Source organism: Penicillium cosmopolitanum, assembly GCF_028827165.1.
Source record: "Penicillium cosmopolitanum strain IBT 29677 chromosome Unknown utg000011l:1.0-3548175.0:1.0-3550911.0, whole genome shotgun sequence".
Lineage (NCBI taxonomy): Eukaryota > Fungi > Ascomycota > Eurotiomycetes > Eurotiales > Aspergillaceae > Penicillium > Penicillium cosmopolitanum.
This window is the reverse complement of record NW_026622681.1, coordinates 375,204-399,766: the sequence shown is the minus strand read 5'-3', so window position 1 is coordinate 399,766 and position 24,563 is coordinate 375,204. Positions and strand designations below refer to the sequence as shown.

General features: G+C 49.0%; 8 protein-coding genes across 8 annotated transcripts; 3 read left to right on the top strand and 5 right to left on the bottom strand.

The window, feature by feature from the left end:
- Window positions 1-1,245: 1,245 nt before the first annotated feature.
- On the bottom strand, window positions 1,246-2,892 carry N7509_011614 (uncharacterized protein; the record flags this gene model as incomplete). The annotated part of the gene is made up of 1 exon (XM_056636251.1): window positions 1,246-2,892. One exon carries the CDS (start codon window positions 2,890-2,892, stop codon window positions 1,246-1,248), a length of 1,647 nt encoding a protein of 548 aa, XP_056482281.1.
- An 826-nt stretch (window positions 2,893-3,718) lies between these two features.
- Window positions 3,719-4,861, bottom strand: N7509_011613 (uncharacterized protein; the record flags this gene model as incomplete). Its single annotated transcript, XM_056636250.1, has 1 exon — window positions 3,719-4,861. One exon carries the CDS (start codon window positions 4,859-4,861, stop codon window positions 3,719-3,721), a length of 1,143 nt encoding a protein of 380 aa, XP_056482280.1.
- Window positions 4,862-8,039: 3,178 nt separating this feature from the next.
- N7509_011612 (putative MFS transporter) lies at window positions 8,040-9,932 on the top strand (the record flags this gene model as incomplete). The annotated part of the gene is made up of 8 exons (XM_056636249.1): window positions 8,040-8,285; window positions 8,344-8,403; window positions 8,457-8,499; window positions 8,551-8,714; window positions 8,761-8,921; window positions 8,972-9,203; window positions 9,262-9,709; window positions 9,766-9,932. The coding sequence occupies 8 exons, from the start codon at window positions 8,040-8,042 to the stop codon at window positions 9,930-9,932; spliced, it is 1,521 nt and encodes a 506-aa protein (XP_056482279.1).
- Window positions 9,933-10,014: 82 nt separating this feature from the next.
- Window positions 10,015-13,494, bottom strand: N7509_011611 (glycoside hydrolase family 35 protein; the record flags this gene model as incomplete). The annotated part of the gene is made up of 7 exons (XM_056636248.1): window positions 10,015-10,105; window positions 10,156-10,935; window positions 10,995-11,082; window positions 11,138-11,209; window positions 11,265-11,558; window positions 11,613-12,609; window positions 12,682-13,494. The coding sequence occupies 7 exons, from the start codon at window positions 13,492-13,494 to the stop codon at window positions 10,015-10,017; spliced, it is 3,135 nt and encodes a 1,044-aa protein (XP_056482278.1).
- An 875-nt stretch (window positions 13,495-14,369) lies between these two features.
- N7509_011610 (elongation of very long chain fatty acids protein) lies at window positions 14,370-15,995 on the bottom strand (the record flags this gene model as incomplete). The annotated part of the gene is made up of 1 exon (XM_056636247.1): window positions 14,370-15,995. The coding sequence occupies one exon, from the start codon at window positions 15,993-15,995 to the stop codon at window positions 14,370-14,372; it is 1,626 nt and encodes a 541-aa protein (XP_056482277.1).
- Window positions 15,996-16,940: 945 nt separating this feature from the next.
- N7509_011609 (uncharacterized protein) lies at window positions 16,941-18,823 on the bottom strand (the record flags this gene model as incomplete). The annotated part of the gene is made up of 3 exons (XM_056636246.1): window positions 16,941-17,894; window positions 17,957-18,634; window positions 18,722-18,823. The coding sequence occupies 3 exons, from the start codon at window positions 18,821-18,823 to the stop codon at window positions 16,941-16,943; spliced, it is 1,734 nt and encodes a 577-aa protein (XP_056482276.1).
- Window positions 18,824-19,776: 953 nt separating this feature from the next.
- N7509_011608 (GMC family oxidoreductase) lies at window positions 19,777-21,924 on the top strand (the record flags this gene model as incomplete). Its single annotated transcript, XM_056636245.1, has 3 exons — window positions 19,777-19,888; window positions 19,949-21,238; window positions 21,317-21,924. 3 exons carry the CDS (start codon window positions 19,777-19,779, stop codon window positions 21,922-21,924), a joined length of 2,010 nt encoding a protein of 669 aa, XP_056482275.1.
- Window positions 21,925-23,063: 1,139 nt separating this feature from the next.
- Window positions 23,064-24,218, top strand: N7509_011607 (uncharacterized protein; the record flags this gene model as incomplete). The annotated part of the gene is made up of 1 exon (XM_056636244.1): window positions 23,064-24,218. One exon carries the CDS (start codon window positions 23,064-23,066, stop codon window positions 24,216-24,218), a length of 1,155 nt encoding a protein of 384 aa, XP_056482274.1.
- Window positions 24,219-24,563: the final 345 nt, after the last annotated feature.

Below are 24,563 nucleotides of genomic sequence, written 5' to 3'. Positions count from 1 at the left end.
CTTTGCATCTTCGCCCATCTAGCATCTCCTCTATTTGTATCCTCTTCGGCTTCTTACCCACCCTCTCCTTTCATCCATCCCCTGATTCAATGCAGGCATGGTGAGGCGGTTGAGCCTTGCATCGACAAAATATTTGATCTTTTCCTTTTCTCTTTGTCCGGTGTTCTGTCTTCGTTGTTTTCGAGATCGTTCCGATGGAGTTCTTTACTGCGAAATAAATCACTTGACCCTACCAAGTCTACTCTATACTCCGTATACTCCGTATACTTCGTACACTTCGTACACTTAGCATTGCTTCGGCTTATTAACCTCGGCCGACTTCGGGACTCCATAGAATGCGCTGCCATGTACTCCGCACTTAGCACTATGTACGAGTATGGAGTACCTGCATTGCTTGCATAAAATTCAATTGCCACCTGGAAATACCCCTGAGCTTGCGCGTGTGCTAATTCATGGGGCGAGGCGAGGTCCTAGCGCTCGAAACAGATGCTCTGTGCGTCAGGGGTAGTGGGGCTTTTTCTTTTCTTTCTTACTTTTTGTGGAGTTATACTCCGTCCGGAGTAGTATGGGTACAGTAATAATAATATGGATCAAAGTCCCCTGAATTATGTACATTGGTGGCGAGAGATAGTTTCAGCGCCAGTCATAGATCTTTATTTTAGTGGACGGTGGGTAGTGGCGAAAGGGGGATGGATTTTAGCTTCCGGGCTTTTAGCTTGTGCGGATACTATACAGATATATGTAGTAGTAGTACCTTTTAGTTGACGCCTCTCGGCGTATATTGGTTGAAATAGAAAGCAGATGCAAGTTCCTGCTTCACATGTTTTCTGTGATTTTATGACTTAGAGAATTATGGATTGGCTTCCTTGCCGCAGGAAAGAGATTGCCTCGAAATACACCAGGGCATTAACGCAAGGTCCACCACCAGTGACGCATGCTCGATACTAGTAGACTATGGCATTAAATCCGGCCTTAATCGTCGTAGCCTTATCAATGCTATGGGGCACGTTTGATGGTTTGCTTGACGTGTTTCTTCTACCACGGATTTTGGTCAAGGACAACAGCTAGCAGCTTGGCGATATGCGATGGTCGTAAGGTATATTAATTGTGTATTATTCAAAGGTTTAAAACGAGTTGTTTGGCATTCGACATCTGGCAACTTGAAGCCTTGCTGTCAAATATCAGCATAATCCACAACATGGTTGTACTATAAGCTACTTACCAATTATGATTTCTCAACTGAACCTATGCCCACAGGATTTTTAATTTTTTGAGACCCTTCTTGGGCTTGGCCTCGGGCTCTGGATATTCCTGGCAGAGATAAAACTGCACGAATCCAGAAATCGGGATTGCCTCCAAAGGACGAATGGTAGTCTTCTTCCAGATTTTGTAGCCAAAGTATAGCACCAAAATTATCGGAATATTGATATAGGACGAGATGAAAGTCTCAGTGCTCCAGTGGCCGGGTATAAAAGCACTGTACCCACCAGTAAGAAGTAAAAGGGCGAACAATATAAGTGAGGCCCAGGTGGAGTAGGGCTGAAAAGGGGCCGCCCAAGGAAGCTCCGTGTGTCGGTTGATCCCTTGTTTCTTGCATCCATAGTAAAACCGGAGGTATACAATGCAGATGATACCCCAGTCCACCAGGGTAGAGACAGCTACAACATTTTGTAGCCACCTAAAAACTGCACTGGAGGACTCGCCGAGCGACATGTACCCCAAAGTCATAAAAACTCCAAAAAGAATAACAGAAACATAAGGAACACCAAATCGATTCAGCAGCTGGAAAACCTTGGGCCCATGTCCAAGAACTGAGATGCCGTAGAGAATTCGAGAGCCAAAAAGTATGTCCGCATTGCCAGCAGACCAAGCTGAGGATATTATAACGGCGTTAATAATCGATGGTACAACTGTGATCCCAGCACGCTCGGCAGCAATAACAAATGGTGATTGAGAAGCCGTGGGATGAGTGGAGTTTCCTTGAAGAAGCTTTGGATCATTGGATGGGACGATCAAGCCAACTGTGAAGATTGACAAGACATAGAAAGCAAAGATTCTAATAAAAATGCGTTTAGTGGCCTTTGGAATTGAACGCCTTGGTGCCCTTAGCTCAGAAGCAGCAGCAGTGACGTTCTGAATTCCCGAGTATGCATAGACTGCATTGTAAAAGGATGACCAGCAGCCAAGAAATTGACCCCCAGAACCATGTATACCTAGATATTGGACGAATGGCCCTGGATTTCTCCAGTATCTGAATCCAATAGATTCACCATTTGGTCCTCCACCGCAGGTAATCACAATAGCCATGATGTTTAGTCCAATAATGAGTGCTATCTTCATCATAGAGAAGAAAAACTCGATCTCTCCATAGATTCTGATAAACAACAAGGGCGTAATGAGCATTAGCAGTCCGAATACAGTAATCCATATTGCGTTGCTAACTGTAATCCAGAATTCAACCAACACGGCTGCTGCAACAATTTCTGCGGGAACAGATACCAAATATGAGTATATCTGATTCCATCCATCAGCAAATGATAGTGCCGGGTCGAAAAAATAATCTGCATAGCGAACAACACCTCCACTAAGGGGCACTAGAGAACCCATCTCTCCCACAGCAGAGACGACACTGGCAGCAGCGATTCCGGTAACAGTATACCCAATTAAGGCACCCAAAGGACCTGAAGTTGCAATCGCTTGGCCAGAACTGAGGAACAAACCAGTTCCAATTGTTCCAGCTAATGCAATCATTTGGACGTGGCGCTGGTGAAGGCCTTGGTGGAACTGCTGTACCTCTCCGAAGGCATTTGAAATGCCTCCATTGACGTCGTCAGAGGTAATATGGCCAAGCTCTTCAAAAGGAAGGCTTGATTCTGATCGTCGTCTAGGCATGGTTGCGAAAAATGCCACCAGCGGAAATGGATATAGGCATATAAATCTGCGATCAAGACGGTCATGAATAAGAAGCAAAGGACGAAGCTCCTATCCCGAAGGTTCTCAACGAAGGCGGTCGAGGTCATGTTTAGCTGTCGTGAATAGAGTTCCTCTAGAAGTCGAGAGTCAGAGCCGGCAGCCAATCAGCCATTTTCTATATACCAGCCCTGGAGGTCGTGATGTCATCCAACCAACTCTAACCACGGAATGAGTGCATAACCAACGTGGCGATCCAGATTGAATATTCAGCGCTTTTAGCTAGAATGGCTGGGCCTTGTTAGACTCTCAAACGCCTGACGTTGAGGTAGTGTGGCAAATGAAGAAAAGGAGCCTCGGCCACCCCCTGTAAGATATTCCTATAATATAACCGATATAGTTAGCTTGGTGATATACGGCCCGCGCTGCGCCCGTATCCGCATCAAAAATCCAAGAGCTCCGCCCGTCCAACGGGCCGGGGCGCGATTTGTGACCCACATAGTCGCTGGTGGTCTCCTGATCTTGTCATATGGGAATAGGTGTTTGTATGCGTTCATTTATAACTTTCCAATAATTACCCGCACAAATCGCAACACTGTACACGAGATGGCTTCAACTTTAAACCGGGCGCTATCTGCTAGTCACACGACGGCCTCTCGGGTCTCCTTTATGTTCTTGAATGCCGAATAGGTACACCAGGGCTAATATCACTCGACCAAATATTCATATTCAACTTGAAAAACTAAATGCACGTGTCCAGTTACGTGTAAATTCCACAGGAGAGGAAGACTCAAGGAACTTGAAATTGCTATGCATCCATTAACATTCCCATCATCATTGAGACTCGATCAAACCACGTATGTGATGCCTCATGTTCCCTGGGGAGTGAAGGGTTGCCAGAGAAGCTCCATGATTTAAACGATTTCATCATGAACGGAGATATGTCACCCTCAATTTGGGTTTGATGGTGCTGAGTGCCTGGACAAATTCGCAAAGTCTCTCTGCGTAAACTGTCGGAGCTCAGGGTCACAAGTAATTGCTGGAGTAAAGCAATGGCTGAGCCCATTCCTTGCAAGGAGAACTCTGCAAGTGTAATATGAACCTTACTGGGAATTGGCCCAAAGAAATCCCGGTCCTCTGCACTATAAGGTTGCTGAAGAGAATTCATAGCGGCGATTCCTTCGGAATGATACTCGAGGAGTGCCCTTTGGCAATCAGAAATTGACGTTATGAGGGATTCTCTTTCGGTGTCAGCTACATTCGCAGATTCGACTTGAGCATGCGTTATCGCAAGAAAGCCTGGACAGCGAGCTACCTCATGAAATGCGTATTCAATCAACTCGCCTAGCCGACTGGCCTTGCCACGCCGCCTGTCCTCGTCAATCATGTTCGGGATTATCGACCCCCACTCCTCGTCTTCTAGGAAACACCGCTCGCGGCGGATCATCGCATCATACACGAGAAATCCTCGAAATGATACGAGAAGGGTCCGGCCAAACCCTTGAACATGAGCCCTGGCTCCACGTGCTTGAAAAAGATACGAAATTCCACGGGAATGGAGCATCCACGAATTATGCCCTGTCGAGCAAGTCATCTCAAACGCCCCCAGGAGAATAGCGGCACCAAGCGTATCGTCTGTGGCAGCCAGGGTCCGGTGTCTCAGGGCTCGTATTAGTTGACTTAAAGCCTGGCCGTACATCTCTCGGCTAACGAGGCCTAATTGATCATCGCCTTGTGAGCGGCCAATATGTAAAGCACCAAGGCTTCGTATACCCCAATCAAATGCCATTCCAGTCGTTTCCTGGGGTTTACGGGCCACGTAAAACCAATTTGTATCAAAACGGGTGCTGTAGCCATAGTACTGGCCTGGAAAATTGGCTTCTATAAAACCACAAAAGCCCTCACGGTATCCCTGCGCAATAGCCTTACCGGTCAGACTTCGTGCCACCATTCCATCGATTGGGGTATTGACCGAGGATATCAGTTGTTTCTGATCAGTGGCTGGTTTATCATCGCCACTAGTAGCAAGAGGCGCTTTGGAATAAAAGCGTAGTTCCAGATCCTTCGTATATCCAGGGCATGGCGTGCCCCTTTTTTGGCAGCGCTGGCACCCTGGGCGCGATTCATCGCACTGTTTTATGATTATCAATAGGATCAATGCCTTTTTTATTGTAGAAGACACATTTACCTTGACCCGCCGTTTGATACAAACTAAACAGCCTTTACTGCGTGGCACGCCCACCATTGCTCACAGTGCAACACAATTTCAACTTCACCTCCCGGATCGACCGCGAATGAAGGTAAATAACAGCTCCAAAGGTAATTCAGGGTTTAGGTATATAGATAGTAAAGTAACGCTAAAGGCTTTTATGCTTCGTGCGAGGACTTAGCCAGTGATGATAAAAGATCAACCTTGTGGTACCAACGGCGAGAGACGCGCAAGGAAAGGGGGTCCAAGTTGTTTCAACGCCTAGAAGTGCGGGGCTTGGGAAAATGTCATCAACAGGAATGGCTAGCGGGGTTTTCCGAAAAAAAAACTTTAAAGCCTCGAGCCAGCTCGACTTGTCTTCCTCTCCTGGGATCAGGTCTGTGTCATGCCCAGGTGCCAATATCTTGGCGCGCGGGTTATACCGACCCTGCGAGATATTGAGTATAGCCACCGAGTGATCAAGTCGTTGACAATAAGAGCTCGCTTGTAATTTGGTGGCCAGTAATTGATTATTTCGGCCAGTGGTGATAGATTTGATACCCGATATACCCTCTTGAATGTGAGCAGGATAACATAACCTTTACTTCTTCACTCTCAAGACCAAACGACCATCGCAAGACTCGGAATACTAGGTATGGCATAGATACCTATTATATAAAGGTGATCAGAATGAACACCCTAGAGCTAGTAGTAGATAAGCCGTTAGTTAATTGTAACACTGTTTTCAACTGTTCCAACTTGATGGGAAGAGATTGTTAGTTAATTCGAAATACACAATATTTGATTCCTGTTATATACCCTATTATAATAAGAAGTTGTTTTATGATGCTGCTGATGTGGCAGAAACACTGGGTCGATTGCGACTATGGAGCGCCGTATCTATCTACTATCCTTTTGGAGTCCCTGGGAATTATAGTAAGTACTACGAGTATTCAGAGTACTGTGTAGATCATTTACAGTACAAGGTTCTAGAGGCGATTAAAGAGTCAAGTACTCATATATGTTTACATTGGCCGCTCCAGGGCTGCAAGATATCCTATCGAGTTTCCGACGAGAACCTTGGAAGATAATCAAGTTGTTTAATGATTTACTTTGCGACTAGACTCTTGCCATCCACGGTCTAATTCGGTTGAACAAGAAGCTTCGTATTCTCGCAGCCTATAGATTTGATTTCATGTCTCGGGCCCATATAGTCTAAATTAGATATCGCAGATGGGTGGCTCCAGATGCTCTGACTGCAATAAAGCTTGGCATGTAGCATACGAAGGACAATAAAAAGAAAAATCACTAGGAACGTACAGCCCCTACCTGAGATCTGATAAGCCAGTGAGACGAAATTACCTACTCGTGCATTTTCTTCCAGAGGAAAAGTTATGTGCTACTAAAAGTTGCAAGTGCCTTTATACCGACGGTTTTTGGATAGGAAATTCGAAGCAATTTAAAAGGAGGGAATTTTTGGGATAGCGTGTTGAATTTTATTGAGGTGTTTTGACCAGCTTCCACGTAAAAGAGCAACCAGAGCGCTCAGAGTGGCTTTCCGATAATCACTGATCTGCCCAGCGCGTTCAGAGAGGAAAGCGCTTCGCTTACTGGGCACTAAAAAGGAAGAGGAAAGTCAAGTGGCGGAGAAAATCCGGTACGCATGCATATGTTGTCATGCCATTTCAATTCTTTACTTAAACTTCAGTAACAAGTAATAATGGAACACCACCTGGTCTGGTCTTGAATACATATGGAATGCACTCGAGTGTGACTATGAAACTGTACCATTGACGCGGTTGGGCTGCTGCACGGTGTCGGGGTGGGCTGATTGTCCCTCGCGCCAGCCGAATTCCTCAGACGCCCAAGCATCATGCACATTCCGTACATCAATCACAACATCCAGTACAATCTTTCTTGGATGAGAATCTTTTATCGGCAGCCCAGTATGTTATTTCTGTGGCCCAGACCTTGCGAGAAGTAGCAACTTTTCCATCTCGACCCGGATGGGCCGGACTGCACTTGCTGCATCATTCTCCAGATGCACATCGTGCACCAATAACGTTGACAAAGACGGGGCTCGCCACGCCACCGTTGCACAGAACATCAAGCAATCAAGCCCCGAAAGCAAGACTTGCTGTCACGCTGACCACTAATGTGCACCCCCACGCCATCATCTTGCTTAACCTGGTTTAGCGGCCTCTTTCATTCTCGATCCGAGAAATCAGGGTCTTCTGCATGAATCACGACCCCCACGAGACGGAGAAGATCATTTCCTCATTTCCCTGGCGGGTGCAACCGAGAAAAGTCGGCTGCATCTTACCATTGAACCCGAGAGCGCGGTGTGCAACTGGCTTAGCTCCCCGCAAGAACTCTCGCATCTGGGCCCCGTATTTCACTTTCCCCGGTCTTCCCCCGCGCCGGAGGACCCGTTCCTGGGCCGCTATGGCTTTGTTATTGGCCGACGATAGACCCGGCCGGGGTTCAATTAACCAACTAACCCCAGTTGACCGACCTGACCGAGTTTTCCTTTCTTCCCCAGTGGGGTATATCCATCGGAGAGTCTGAGTATAGAGGTGATAATCGGACTAACACCGATGCCTTCGGTTGAATAGCTCGCAACGCACCAAACTTGCGTATCTCGGGGTCCGCGCTGATTGACGCCACCGTTAACCATATCCCACCCTAAACTGCCGACTGAATGTATTCCGGCCTGGAAAAAACGTTCTTTTCCCGATATGTACTACATAGCTCCCAAGTTTTTTTTTTTTTTTTGTGACTCCTTTCTTCATTTTGTCTTTTCTCCGCCTTCCTACCCCTTGCTTGACTCGGTATTCTCTTATCTCCAATAGGAGATAGCCAGGGCAATTTATTCGCTCTCCTATCCAATCGATCAAATCCATTACTTCTTTCCATATTTTCTACACTACCGAGCGAGAAGATGTCCCCTCGACCATCAGGCGATCTTGAGATCGCAAACGTCGACAAGTCCTTAGCGGAAAATGTCGAAACAGTTGCCAATGCCAACAAGCCTAATGCCCGGAAAGAGGCCCCGGCGTATGTCGCTGGTCTATCACCAGAGGACCGCGAAAAAGCAGAGCGAGCTCTCGTTCGAAAGATTGATCTTCGTCTGCTCCCCATGTTGATTATTATGTACATTCTGAATTACCTGGATCGGAATAACATTGTAAGTGAGATATTGGTGACGTTATTCAAGTTAGGATAATAATGACTGACCTTTCTAGGCCGCTGCTCGTCTGGCAGGACTCGAGTCAGACCTCGGACTTCATGGGAATCAATACGCGGTAAGAAGGATGTCGATTCCTCTCCGGTTATGACTTATACTAACCTAGCCAAGACTTGCGTTAGTATTCTGTTTGTCGGATACCTTTTGATGCAGGGTCAGTATTATCTCGCCAAGAGTGACTCAAAACCCAACTAATTCAAAACAGTTCCTTCCAATCTGCTTCTTAACAAGATCGGAAAGCCAGCCATCTACCTTCCTACGGCTATGGTAGCATGGGGTATCATCTCGACGCTCACCGCTGCCGTCCAAAGCTACGCTGGCCTAGTAGTCGTCCGATTTTTCCTTGGTTTCGTCGAGGCTGCTTACTTTGTATGTCTATCTCTTATATTTAAGATACAACGACTAACTATTCTAGCCCGGTTGTCTCTACTTTCTCAGTGCTTGGTACACCCGAAAAGAGCTGGGCTTCCGCACTGCCGCTCTGTACTCTGGCTCTCTTCTCTCGGGGGCTTTCTCGGGCTTGATCGCTGCTGGTATTACCAGAAACATGGATAATGTCAAGGGACTACGTGCATGGTAAGATATTCTGATGTAAAACAGTTGTCAATGTGACCTGACGATTCTAGGCGTTGGTTGTTCATTATCGAGGGTGCTATCACTATTGTCGTCGCCTTCATTTCGATTTTCATCTTGCCCAACTTCCCTCGTACCACCTCTTGGCTCACAGAAGAGGAGAAAGATCTCGCGGCATGGCGTCTGGAGGAAGATATTGGCGAGGATGACTGGGTAAATAGCGAGGACCAATCTTTCCTGCATGGCGCCAAGCTCGCATTCACCGATTCAAAGACTTGGGTTCTGGTACGTACATTAAGACTGGTAAATCAGCTCGGAAATGCTAATATTCAATTCTTTCTAGATGCTGATGATCCTCTGCATCGTCTCCTCTGCCTCCGTCACCAATTTCTTCCCCACTGTCGTTCAAACCTTGAACTACGGAAATATTGAAACCCTTCTCCTGACCGCACCTCCCTATTGTCTCGCAGTCATTACCGCTTTTCTCAACGCCTGGCACTCTGATCGTACTGGAGAACGATACTTCCATGTTACTCTGCCTCTATACGTTTCGGTCGCTGCATTTATCATCGCTGCCGCAACCACGGATACTGCGCCTCGGTATGTGTCGATGATGCTCATGGTGCCATCTTTCTATTCTGGATACGTTGTTGCATTGGGCTGGATTTCAAACACTCTTCCACGTCCTGCGTCTAAGCGTGCTGCTGCACTCGCCGCAATCAACTGTGTCAGCAATGCTAGCAGTATCTATGCCAGTTACATGTACCCTGATAGCGACAAGCCACGATTTGGTAAGATTCTATTAATTGGATTTTACCCTGATTCCGACTCTAACAATTATCTCTAGTCACCGCCATGTCAGTCAACTGCGCGACTGCCTTTGTTGCCATCGTTTCGGCAACCATCCTCCGTTTCATGCTTGTTCGTCTTAACAAGAAGTTGGACCGCGGTGAGCAGGTCGAGGGTGCTGTTCCAGGAACGGCCAGCACTCGCGGTTTCCGTTTCCTCATTTAAGCGAAGATATTCCTATAAAGATCGCATTTTCCAAGCAATGCTTGGCCCGGATCACCTACGCTTTAGAACTAGACTACTTAGACTAGAATCGGAACGTTTTCATGACGACATAGAGAATCATGTCTGGAATTTCTAAGTTCAACGTAGAGTTGTTTGGCTGCTTCGCAGCGTAGCTAAAAAGGAAAGAAAAATGGGGGTGTTGAGACCAGACAATCAGGCATACTGATTCCTCGACTTTGTCCACTCAGGTCTCAAATCGTTTCCACCGACATTCCTTGTATCCAACGAGCTATCAGCAACATAGTTTACCTTCCAATCAAGACCAACACTAGCTCCTTCCTCTGTCTGAGCCCAAACAGCAACGGAAACCGTATTCTTGCCCTTGTAGTTCAGGATTCCTGGTGGGACCGGGTATACAACCTGGTTGCCGATGTGGGGATAATATCGGCCGTACTGGTATCCGTTCACGAATAGCTGCACACGATAGGCCTTGCTGGAGGTGGATGGGGTAGATAGGACAAAGGAGATGGAAATATCCTTGTTGGAAGGGAGGTCGAGTGGGATGGTCGTTCGGAAAAATCCGATTGTGGCACCTTCAACGCTTAGAATGGAGGTGGAGCTGCTCTTTTTAGCAGATACCTTCTTCCAGTTCGAGTCGTCAAATCCGGGTAGATGCCACCCGACTCGCTCGGCGTATAATCCATCTTCGTTCCAGCTACCACGGACAGGGTCGATGTTGGACTCTCCGCCTGCTGTGCCGGCTATCCGCCAGTGCGAGAAGCCGGAGGAAGAGCCGATGAGTCGAGATTCGAGAATACCGCGAGGGTTCAAAGCACCAGTAGTTTCATCATGGCCGGTGTCATCTTGAACGATGAGAAGAACGTTGGGCTTGTCGGTGCTAAGAGTTGCTTTCGAAAAGGAAAGTGTGAGGTTTGCTTGTTCGGTGGTGGCATCACCGAGGAACGAGTCCAGGAATTTGCCGTTTAACCAAGCAGACCAGCCGCTGAGGGGCGAGATTGTCAGTGATTGTTGTTACAATTCCAATTGAAGAGGGATTCTTACAAAGCAGCTCCTCCTTGGACATTGAGGAAGGCGCCGGTTGCAGTGCCGTTGAAGTATCCACGCCAGAGGCGGATACCATTGTGGAATCCTAAGCCATAATAAGTATACGTTTCTGGGAATATCACAGTCGAAAGATATCTTACCATATTCGTCAGCGTACAGCACAGGGAGTGTCGTGGGAGTTCTAGGATTCAAAGTTGACATATGATCCGCATCTAAAGTGAAGCCTTAGTAAGAGAAAGTAGAATCAGGCAAAGCAAATAAACATACCAACCCAAGCTGCTCCAGAGTCATCATACTCTATAGATCGCTCCGGGAGACTATCCTTCGACTTCCATATTCCAAACTGCGGCAAGGTGACCGAGTTCGGTGCAGAGAGCTGACCCTTGAGACTTCCATACTCCGTACGGTGAGTCTTCACTGCCTTTCCGTTCCAGGTGATAGAAGTAACAGCCTTTGGCGCGAAGACTTCCAGAGAGGTAGCGTTGACAACATCGCCAGTCACAGCAAGCTTCTTTCCAGAGAGACTGGCACCACGGACAAGGTAGGGTCCTTCAATAAGGACTGTGCCAACTGTTAGAAATTTCGGAATTAGGGGGCCGAGGATGGATCACGTACCACTCTCTGACTCTGGGACCAAAGGATCATTCGTTAGAGCCGGTGCCCAGAACTTGTATGCTGCTGTTCGGTCAAGCAGAACAACTCGAACATCATTATCAAGCTCCAGAACGGTCATTCCATATGACTGCGTAAAGGAGACTGTAAGACCACCGTTCTCTTTCCAGAACTTGACTCCCGAGCATCCATCGCACTGTTTAACCGTACCCTTCTTTGCGCCCTTGATATGGAATTCTCCTGACTCGCCGGTAGGAACCCAAAGAGCCAAGGTCGGGGTCTTATCGAGGATGGCGTAGGTCAGGACTTCTGCAGTTGAGTAAATGAGCTTATTAGAACCAAAGCTGAAATCAGTGACGATGATCTTAGACTGGTGGCCATTGAGTCTGAGCTTTCCACCGTGTCTCGGGATATTCAGAGCTCCGACAGAGGTGTTAACCTTCAGATGGAATGCCTCATTGGTGGAAATCGAGGTGTTGAGATGGAATGTCGCATAGAAACCAGCATTTGTCTCCGGATTTCGCAATTCATAAGCTCGAACCGCAGCATTGTCCGTATATTGTGTACCATTTCCAATGAGATCAGTCATGGTAAGATCCTTCGCGCTACGCGTGAAGAGCGCCAGGAGCTTTGTTTCGTAGTACTTCGACCCGATCGATCGATCCTCTGAGATAGGTGCCGAGTAATCATAACTAGTCGCAGTCACCGGCGCAGCGATGGATCCCCAGTTCGTTCCTCCAAACAACATGTACAAGCTCATGGCTGTGACTCGCTGTCCGATATTCCAACGGTAGAATAAATTGGCAAAGTCTGCGTCCGAGTTCTCGGCGCAACCACCTTCTGGTCCACCCCAGGGGTTATAAGAACCACCCTGGAACTCGGGCATGAAGCCTGGCATCGAGGGTTGTGATTCCTGGAAGTAATCGTAGTAATCCATTACGGAGAATGCGATGTATTCACCGTTTGTGGCGGTACATTGGCTGAGGTCGCAGGTCCAGCACTAGTATAACATGGATTAGTCTCCTCTGTACTTGTATTTATAAGCCTCAGTGCATGACGTTAGAATCCCTACCGATGGATAAGAATCAACACCAGCGACGTCGACATTTCCGCCTTCGTCCGACCAATCGCTTCCCCAAGAATGCGAATTCATGTTCGGATCGTTCGACGTGAGCGGAATGACAATTCCATTGGCTCGCGCATTCGCCTCGAGAAGTTCCATGTAGTGGATGGCAGTTTCATTGGCAATCTTGTCCGTCGCACTGCCCTCCCACTGGTTTCCGTACTCATTTTCAATCTGATAGACGATAGAGTTCTCGCCATCAGTCACCTGATATTTACTGGTAATCTCGGACATTTTGGTGAAGTACGGCGTCCACGCCTTTGTGTATCGCGTATCATTATTGCGCAGAGTTCCATATTCACCCGTCGTGAGCCAAAGTGGGAAACCACCGGCGTTGGCTTCGGCGTTGACATATGGACCAGGACGTACAATGATGTATAGTCCCAGCTCTTTTGCAAGCTCGAAAAGAGGAACGATGTTGTGAGCGCCGGTTTCGAAGTCAAGTGTGTGGTTGTTCGGCGCGTGGTAGGCCCAGCTGGAATAGAATGCGAAAGCTGTGAAGCCCGCTGCTTTAATTTTCTCGAGAATGTCGCGCCACAAGTCTGGGACCGGGATACGCCAGTAATGGAATTCTCCCGAGAAAACGAAGATGCGTTGGCTATTGACTTGGAAGCTGTAGTGGTCCCATTGAACTACTTTGTTCAGCCCATCGTCCTGGAGCGGCCATTGGGTCGACTCGGAGACTGATGATTCGCCGGCAGCAGAAAGGCATAGAAACAAAGAGATCCATAATCCGTACAGCATGCGCGTAAGTCTCGCCATGTTGAAGTAACTCGGGCAGCGGCCGAGTACTGGAATTGTCAGGCGACCTTGATGGTATGCGGTCAATCCTGCATGCGAACCACTTTATACTAGTACTAGTAACCCCCAACAATGGCTGCATTTCACCAATTCCCGGTGGGGTGATGCTAGTCACGATGCCGAGGATTCCTGCAGAATTAATTAGCAAAGCCTTAAGCGAAGCACCAATGTAATTAGTTGGTACTTTAGCTCTCCCCGCATCGTCGACCCGCGGCGTTAATTTTCCTCCACTAAGAAGTCTCGGTGGAAATGACCTCGGGAATTGGATGCACTAGTATGGAGATGGTGCATTCGCCGTACGATCGTTGGGGAGAAGAAGTCCGAGTCCGAGTTCGAGAAGAAGAAGCTGGAAGAAGAGGAAGAACAGTCATAATGATAATGATAATAATAATGATTCGCTTTTTGAATTCCAATGATAATATACATCCAGTCGTATCGCTGATCTAAACGCAAAAGAAAAATAAAAAAGCCATGCATCAACTATATGCAAAGGGCAGATCTCCGAGCAGTACGGAGTATACCCGAAGAATTCCCCTCGGTCTCTAGATCGAGCTCGGTCCTGTCGGGAAGAGGCTCTTCCTTGTCGGAATGGCTCTCTTTCCGGTGGTCGACGTTCAGTCACCTGAACTGCATTGAACATTATAGGGTCAATGACCGGCCGAGAAAGTAGTGGAGGTTTGCTCGAGCAGATGAATATGCGGCAGCAAAACTCTTATCGCTTAAGAACGAATGAGAATATAGCTCCAAGCCCCTAAACTCCGACTTTTCTATGCGAGAAATTGGTTTTCACCGAGGCTGATGCTCCCGGCGAGATAATATATGAAAGATCGGGCAAATCAAGCGCCACGATCCAGAACACCGAACGGGTTCTGCCCCTTTGTTTCGGGTACATTGGAGCTGGCCTGCTCCGTCTTGGCCTGCTTCTTGGCACCCTTCTTCGCTGGCACGGTAGAGAAGCCCTCGTCAGATGTAGACTGGCTGGTTGTGGCAGAGGCAGCAGCCTTAGCCTTGTTGGCGGCAGAGGCGCGAGTGCGGACGGGGGAGTCCTGGGCGACAGAGATCACCTCGCTGATCTTCTGTACCTGGGCCTTGACAAATTCGTCATCGGTTGTAACTTCGCTGTTCTCGCCCTCAATGGCAGCGCGCTTAATCTCACGGCTGAGACTCTTGAGAGCGTCCATGCCGGCCTTCTCAGCAGCCTCCATGTGAGTGGGCTGCTTAGAGGGCTTGCGGTTGAGGTAGGATCGCACGAAGAAGCGAGCAAAGAGGTAGGTCAGAGGCAGAAGGTAGGAAACGTTGAGCCAAATAGCAAATGCCTGGCCGGTGGTGTCCATGCAAGTGACCATCTGCTGAGTGTATCCTGTCAGGGGAGCAGGAACAGCACCACCGACATTCTCGGCAATTCCCTCTGCACCAGCGGCGCGGAAAGCCAGCTTCTTGAGGTAAGGAAGAACGCCAGCCTCAACGGCAGTAGCAGCGGCAGCGGGAGCAGCCTTGGACAAGTGACTCAGAGCAGCACTGCCAGCCGGGTAGGGGATAGTGTAGTGAACGAAGAGGTAGGCGGCGGCCATGTTGGTACCGAGGACAAACTGGGTGATCTGCATAGTGGTCAAGCTACGCTTGATGACACCAGGGACGCGGATGCGCAGAGCAGTGAAGGTGTAATAGGTGTACATCATGGCGTGGATAGCCGAGTTGACGAGAGCGAAGATCCAGATAGGCGCGGCCATGTAGCGGATACCGGCCCACATGCACATCATGGCACCCGCGTGGTGGTAGGTTTGCAGAGTGGAGCTCTTCTTGCCCTTAGCCAGAATAATAGCGGTATCAATCACCTCGTAGAACTTGGACAGGTAGAAGATCCAGCCAAGGTAGGCCAGACCTCCGTTCCAGAGACGACCAACATCCGAGGGATCGGGCTGACCACCGGCCAACTGATAGGCCGGGTTGGGGATGGACCACTGGTCGGTGATGGGGCTGTAAGTGGCGGCATTTCCGTAGCCACGAGGGCCATTGATCTTGCAGAGAGAATCGACGACGCCCGCGAGGCCATTGGGTTGGTCGCGATCCGCCCAAGAGTGACCGAAGGCCTGGAACATGCCGGCGAAAGTCCAGGCGGAGTAGATGGCGAGGAAGACATTGTGTAGGATGACGAAGAGCTTGAACAGGGGAGTATTGCTGAAGCCCCAAGGTTTATAGCCGCGACGCTTGTTGATGCGATTGATCACGACCACGGTGATCGCATAGACGGAGGCGATAGTGATGGGGACGCGCACGTCGAGAAGCTGGGTATAGAGATCATTGGGGATGTTGAAGGGCTGTTTCCAAGTAAACTCGGAAACATGAGGCGCAGGAATGGTCTCTGGCAGTTCGGTAGGAGGGAACTTGAGGAGGGAGGCCGGAGGCAAGGCGATGCGAACGGTGGCCTGGCCGAACTGAGTGGGCAAGTTGAGGTCGTACATAGTGTGCGCCAGACCGAGGGCAGCAGTGGATAGCAGCAGTGGGATAGAAGAATTGGATCAAAGAATAGCAGGGAAATAATAGAGACAAGACAACTTGAAAGACAAAGACTTGGATAGTAAAAAAAAAAAGAATGCTGGGGAGGGATCCACTCGCGATAAAAAGGTAAAAAGGTGAAAAGGTGAAAAGGTGAGGTTATCAAAAGTGGAGCCTGCGTTTGTTGGGATTTTGCCAGCCGAGGTAGTCAGTGGTCTGTACTGTACTCAGCTACGCTGAGTACTAGACCTGGTATATTATAGTATACTAGGATAGAATATACAGTATGCATATATAGTATCATGATGTTATGTTATTTACTATTAACTATTACTATATTATACTCCATTCTACTATCTTGTTCTATACTGTTTCGTGTTGGTCTCGTGACTCGATTGTATTCCAATGTTTGTATGAATCTGCTTACTCATCCACTTACTCATCCACCCACCAATCCGGGGTTACACTGCAATACACTCTCAATGCACTCACTGCATGAACAACAACGCGCACGAGCAAGGCGCACGAGCAAGGCGCACTTCCAATCCCTCAAATTTCAGATGATCGACTCTTGTTGGGACCAATCACGCGCATCTCCCGCTATCACCTCAATCCCAACAGCTTCCAAGCATTCGTCATACTAGTCGATCGCATCACTCCGAGTCTTCTCACATGCGGCCGAGGCCATGCCGAGATCCTAAGGAGAATATGTGGCAGACTGACTGTGGGTGGTACTGAGTAGCTAGTATTGCAAACTAGTATCGTATAAGTGATAGCTATTGTATTCTAGTACTATACCAACTCCACCCAATTCAACTCAGTCAACTCCAATTCTATTTGTAATACCCTTGAAAACTATATAGCCCACATTTCATGGACGTAAAATTGTGGAGGTAATGTACACACCCCACTCAACTCCCGCTCAGCGGGGCTTGGTGTTCAGTGGTACTGGTGGCGGTGTCGATGCCGCCGACGAGCCTGGCGAATCGCTGGCCGGTGCCCGCATATCCGCTCTCTTCGGCGGCGGGGGAGGGGCGCCTTCTTACGGGCTTGAGCCTCAATCGTAGCGCCGGTTCCTGCCGGGCCGGGGAATTGGAAGCTGGGACTGGGACTGGAGCAACGGGCGAGCTGGTTGCGGGAGAACTGGGACCGGGTGGACGCGGCATCCGCTTGTTCGCCGCGGCGTTGAACTTGTGGTCCTCGACCATCGTGTTGAAACGAGAGGTCACTCCACCTAATTTCTGCTTGCCAAAGTCGATCTTGTCTGCATGTCGCTCCCGCAATCCCTGAGCAGGGGGTAACGCATCCTCCGCATCCCGAGGAGGAAGACCAGAGCCGTGGGATGGAGAAGCTGGTGTAGCAGACGGAGATCGGTAGTCGTCGACATACCTTTTCGCTCCCGAAGCTGCGCCGCTGAGTTTCTGTTTGCCCAGGTCGATTTTATCTTGATGCTTGTCCTTGAATGCTTGAGCTTGTTGAAGTTTGCTCTGTGGGGGTGGTAACGACTCCTGTGTGTCTCGAGGAAGACCAGAGGTATGGGATGGAGAAGCAGGTGTAGGAGGTGTAGCAGGTGCAGCAGACGGAGATCGGTAGTCGTCGACAAACCTTTTCGCTCCCGAAGCCGCGCCGCTAAGTTTCTGCTTGCCCATGTCGATTTTATCTTGATGCTTGTCCTTGAATGCTTGAGCTTGTTGAAGTTTGCTCTGTGGGGGTGGTAACGACTCCTGTGTGTCTCGAGGAAGACCAGAGGCATGAGAAGGAGAACCCGGTGCAGCAGAGGGAGACCGGTAGTCATCGACAAACCTTTTCGCCCCTGAAGCTGCGCCGCTGAGTTTATGTTTGCCCATGTCGATCTTATCTTGATGCTTGTCTTTGAATGCTTGAGCTGATTGAAGTGTGGAAGATCGGGCCGGGGAGGAGGAGGTACAGCTCGTGAGGCTGGTCCGGTTTGCATATTCGAGAAGCGGGATTGTAATTCATTGACGGGTGCATCGCCGGCCGTGGTCTGCGCCTGCGATTGACCGTTCGCCTCGCCAATCCCCAAGGCGGGGACTGACACGCCAGCGTTGGCGAGGCGTGATGTAGCCTCCTGGTTGATATATCCGTCAGACTGTTGAGGCGCCACTGGGGTATAGGCAGGCGGCGGGACATCGTCCTGCGATTGGGATGGAAGGTTCCGGGGCGGAACCCGAGGAGGGAGGGAAGGCTTGGGCTTCGATGCCGCCGCGGTGTTGGTGGATGAGCCGGAGCTCGGCGATTCAAGACGTCGAACCGGCGGAGGGGGCAGATTCTCTGTTGACAGCCCTGTGGTATTCACCCGATATGGGACCGGAGGTGGTTTCGGTTTCTCCGCTTCTTCCTGTTCCGCTGCGAGAGCCTGTTCTTGGTGTGCATTCTGCTGGTCCACTTGATTCTGAGTGAGCGGGGCCCCGATACCACTCCTATCTGGAGTCGTTTGGTTGGGTACAGCGGCCGCTCCATGGTAATTGATGTGTGTAGGAGGAGGAGCAAACGAGCCAGGGTCCTTCAGAGACGATAATGGGCGGGAGACATGTTCGGACTTTTCAGATTCATTGGGGTCCTTTCCTTTCCCCATCCATCCAGCCTGTCAAATCAAATACATGCAAGTTAGCGTCAGAAGCCAAGGCTAGGCCCCCAAATTTGGGGAGAGGAGAGGAGAGGAGGAACCCACCACTTGGTTGATGCCCTTGAAATCATTGCGCCAGCTCTCCTTTCTGCCACCTTTTCCTTCGGGGTGCCAGCCCCCTTTCATAACATTGCTGAAACCACTCATGATGACTTGTGCGCTGACAAGGGAATGTGTGTTCAGGGGAGAGTTGAGTTCCACCCGTCCAATTCCAATCTTGCAGTGACGACACCGCCCCCCTCTTGCCCCGCTTTCTCCACATCACGTGGGTTACCAAAGAGGAAGTGTGTTTATGCCTGATATTGAAGGCATTCAACGAGCTGATGACCAATTAATTAGACTTTTGATAGAGCTCGCTAGTAACCACACTGTAGTTTAATACAGTACTACAATCACCCTGTCCGCTGCATGCTATCTTCGTGGAACTAGGTGCTTGAGCCCTACAAGAAAATACATCCCACCGCGACATGGGTAAGAGTAGGTACTGCAAACTACTAGTACTACTACTAGTTAACTAGTAGAATGGCGACTTGGACGGAAGACTTGAGTGAAATAATACAATAAGACGTTCAAGTTGTTGATATACAATAAATCATAGCAGCAATATACAAGTGCTTAACGGCTATACTTAGGCACAAACTCTGCCAATGCCTTTTATCAACCATGCTCTGCAGGTACTTGATGCAGTAAGACCTGCACCAACGGGTGAATATGCTCCACATTTATTAACCCTTGCCCAATCAGACTCAGTTTCTCCTCAAATCGTTGAGGAGGTGCATACTTTAGCGTCGGCTCCGAGGCTTTGCGGCACCGCGGTTCCAATTTTGAAACTGTAAAGATCCAATGGTGAGATTCTGGGCCCATAGTGAGACATGTGAAAATTTTTTTTCACGAATCTCAAAATGAAGACCATTTTCCGAGTTGTGATCTCGGTGGAACCGAGTTTCCCCGCATTTCGGCAGGTTTGCGGAGCAGCCATTCATTCGCAGGAGTCATATAAAGGAAAGCTGAAAGCTTTGAGATGACTAGGGTGAAAACTACCATTCGCTCGGCCCTTTCCTGGCATTCTTCGCAGATATACCCCCTGGTCATCCAACATCATGGGTCGCAATCCGCTCACCAATCCCCTGCACTATGCAACCCCGCAGCTGCGAACAGGTCCCCCTGTCACATATGCGACTGCTGGACGGAGTCTTGTGAGCTACGACTATGGTATGTCACAGATGGTCTTCATTCATTTAACCCTAACTAATCTGTTTTTCGATTGAAAAGTAATTATTGGGGCCGGTGCGGCAGGCTGTGTCCTTGCCAGCAAACTTTCCGAAGACAAAAATGTGTCAGTGCTGGTCCTCGAGGCCGGTGGAGACAACACTAAGGTCTTTGAAACGAAAGTGCCCATCCTATTCTCAAAGCTATTTCACACAGAGCATGATTGGGACTACTACACGGTTGAACAACCGGAGCTCGCCAACCGGCAGTTGTATTGGCCGCGGGGAAAGATCCTCGGAGGTTCGAGCTCGCTCAACGCGATGATGTACCACCACTGCTCTAAATCCGATTTCGATGAGTGGGCCTCGGTTCATGGCTGTGACGGCTGGAGCTACGACAAACTGTCTCCCTACCTCCGAGACATGGAGCGGTTTACCCGAAACCCTAACCGCCCGGCCATCGACTCTCAGCATCGTGGCACCTCTGGGAAATGGCAGACGGGTTATTCATGGCTATCGGAAATTGTCGAAAAGGGCTTTATACCCGGCTGTCTAGATGCTAAGATCCCGGCCATCGCGGACGTCAATACCCACCAGGGCACTCTAGGTGTAACAAGGTTCCAGACCTTTGTCGATCCCAAGGGACAACGTTCATCGCTAGCCACTGCTTTCTTGACCCCGGAGGTGTTGGCCCGACCAAATCTATATGTCGCATGCAAGGCCCGGGTTACTCGTATATTATTCGATACGATCACCAGTAAGAATCCAACGGCGATTGGCGTGGAATTCCAAACTTCTCAGGGTGGTGAGCGCTTCCAAGTTCACGCGCGAAACGAAGTTATACTTTCCGGAGGAGCGGTTAATACACCGCAAATCTTGCTACTTAGTGGTATTGGTCCGGCGGATGAGCTCAAGTCTCATGGAATTCCTGTCATTCAAGAGAATAATGCGGTGGGTCGCAACCTGAAGGATCATCTCTGCACGACACCTATAATTGCTAAGGCAAAGAGCGGCACTACGCTGGACTACCTTGGAAATGATATCAAGGCCATCCCAGCACTTGCACGATGGCTTCTTACGGGCGGTGGCCCATTATCAAGTAATGTTGGCGAGGCGGCGGCATTTATCAAGTCGACGGATCATTACTTCTCTCAAACAAAGAACACTCCTAAATCTTTTACCTCTGGGGACAATGCCCCGGACATTGAGCTCATCGGTGCTCCGCTGGCATTTATTCATCATGGCGAGGAGAAGCCTGTGGATGGAAGTGATGTTTTCTCTATTGTTCCGATTGGTCTTCGCCCGCAAAGCCACGGCACAGTCACCTTGAAGAGCAGAGATGCATTTGATGCACGTAAGTTGACTATACTATCTTGCTTCTTCCAAGTTACTCGAATATTGTCTCTGGGCTAACCACAATAACTGGATCTAGCGATCATCGACCCGAAATATCTGAGCGACGAGGGTAGCAATGACCGAAATGTTCTCCTAGTCGGACTTCGCGTATGCCTCCAAATTATCCAGAGCCCAGCTTTCAAAAAGTACTTTGAGCCCGTTCCGGTAAATGACGATCCGACCTCGTACTGGTGGCCCTACTCAAGCAGCAATATCGATAATATCACCGACGAGCAGCTCCTGCAATTTATGGATGAGAAGGCCTTCACTTTGTACCATCCCGTCGGTTCGGCGCGTATGGGACCCTCGCCCGCTTCGAGCGTTGTGGACCTCGAAGGCAAGGTTCATGGTGTTAATGGACTTCGCGTTATGGATGCCAGTGTGTTCCCAGAACAGATTAGTGGACATCCCACCGCGCCTATTGCAGCCATGGCTGCCAGGCTCAGTGCTATGATCAAGAATGGCAGTACCCCCCCCACAAACCTTTCGTTGCAAATCTGTGAGGGAAAGCAGCTACACACAGGGACATGGAACATTCATAAAGGAAGCCCTCCGCAGAGTATCTATTTCCTGAAAATGCGGCTTCTTCAGATTCGATGTTTATTCACTCTCTGGCGACTCCTTCCGAGTCTTTGGCATGTCTGACGAACCTGGAATGAAGCATCAAGATAACACAGTTTGTATATAACATCATTTAACTGAGCCACAATCCACGATATCTTCAAAGCAACTTGAATAGAGCTCCAGGACTCCAACATGACAGTCAGCAACTAACTAACTATAATTTGCGCGAACATAGTACCACCTGGGCAGTTGTCGTGTTGGAAATGCCCAGGCGCAGAATAGAAAAAAGTAAGATCGAGCTTTGAAATACGAGAAGCTTGGCTGTAATTATTTATCACCCCGGCTCGGTCATTCTCAGTAGAGGCCAATAGGCCATCAACGCTCCACTGAGAAATTCCCTCCTCGTGTTTCAGGTGGGGATGGAGGGTCTCGCGAGGGCGCTATTTGTCTGACATTCCATTGATCTTCCGGAAACAGCCTGTAAGAACGGCGTACGGATGTCCATCAGTTTCCCCCCCTGCCGCCTGAGCAACAATGGGAGCCTCACTTTGCGTGGGGCTAAACGCAATGTAGTTAGAGTTGACGCCGATCTGCATGTTCGGCCCCCAAAGGATTCGTGGCTCAGGGAGAATTAATTATAGAATAGCGTCAGCTTCACCAACACGACGTGTTTCTTTCTTGCCTTTAAAGGGCTATGATGAAGCTGGTCTTTGTTGTAGAGCCCATATCTTGTAAGCGCATATTGCGTTAATTTGTAGATGCTATCCATCGTACACTTCAAGTTGATGCCCATAATTAATGCAGATCAGGATTTTATGGCACCCGTAGCCTTTTCCTCACGCCCATCTCGTATGAGTAGTTCGAACTCTTGCCAACCGCCTCGAGGCAGTGCTTAGCAGCAAACCCCACTTAGGATGATCCGCCCAACGGCCGTATTTCATGCCTCCAGCTGTCTGATCCCAGTCATATGAACAGCTGCATCTTCCCGTCCCACATTTTGATACTTTTCAATTTCTTCCAACCACATATGAGCACATCCTGGAACATACAGTCTACGCCGAGGATTTTGAGAGCGAACAAAGCGCATGCGATAAATCCTGCTCATTCGAACTACGTCTCGGCCCCATCATCCTTTGTACCCCTCGTCTTTGTCCCTCGAACAACTTTTCTCAAAACCAATCCGCCCCCAGGTCCCCGCTTCTTCTTCTTAATAGACCATCATGGATGCCATGGAGAATATCATCCACATAGTCGAACGAGGTGAGGCTGCTCTAGCTGGCATGGTTCGACTGGGGCGTAATCCTAACCCCGGTATAGAATTCGAGTCCACACAGGCGGTTGGCCAACTTGAAGGACCTTCGAAAACAACCAAAGAGATTACATCAAAAACAGATAGCCCAGCAGATGGCTCAGGTTCGGAGGCGAGTCAGCAGGCGACAAATTTGGAATCAGCATTATCAGAATCATCAAGTGAGCCTCAATACATACCATACACACGACTCGAAATATCAAGCAGTGACGACGACACTTTTAATGCAACACACCCGCTCACAACTTATCCAGCGTCGGAACCCGGGATATCCACGCCTCCAGTAGTAGCATTGCCTTCATCAACCACAACAACAGCCTTAACGTCGACCTCATCATCGTCAACAACAACAACAACAACATCATCATCAACAACATCATCATCTTCAATAACAACTACTACTCAGAGTGAGCCCACAGAAGTACCAACCGATACCACAGACACAGGCGCTTCAAACAGTCTAAGTTCCACAAACACAAAGCTAGCCATCGCCCTACCAATAGCCATAGTCGGCCTCCTCATCATCGCAGCGTTAACATTCTTCTTCCTAAGACGTCGCCGACGTCGCAACGCCCAACCAGAATACGACATTGCAATCGGCCAAACAAGAGCCCTCTCGACGGCAGAGTTGATGGCTCTTCAAAAATTCGAGGGATCAGACCCAGCGGCTTCTAGTATGCACCATCTACCAGTCATCCAAGTACATCAATATCAAGATCGTGCGCGGAGTCCTGCCTCTGCGACGGCGAGGACTGTGGTTGATAATTCGCACACGGAACTTGGACTCGCTGTTGCTGTCCCCTTGGATCAGAGACGTAGTGCGTCGGAACATGACTTGCCTCGATTCAGTGGGTCTGCTTCTAGGACATCGACGCCTAGAATGCCGTTCGAGAGTCGGGGTGGTGGTTCTAATGATGATGATGATGACGACGATATTTCGGTTGTATCTGATATGAATGAGCGACGGAATCGTGAACGGGATTTCGATGATATGTCGTCTGTTTCCTCGTTTGAGGGTGATGAAAATGAGCACGGGGATGGTCACAATAATGGACATTCGCGATGAAGGCGGTTAAATATTACCTCTTGAGGTTTCATTGTTCTTTTGCGGTTTTTTCCATATCTACTGAGCGCGGCGTTAGGCGAGCCTTCAGTTTTGGCTTGATTTTCATCATGATATACCTGTGGCGTACAGGGTAAGGCATTCAAGTTTGATATACCTCCCCTAGGTTTCAGATTCACTTCCAAGGTTTCACTTTCAAATTCAAGTTCAATCGTCCCGTACCAAGGACTCGGACTTGAAGGATAGGCCCGTAGCTGCGAATTGAGTTGTAGTTTTAGTTGAACTAGTACTAGGCATGGATGGGTCATCAATCATCAATAATTTCAATGTATTCTGATATATACATTC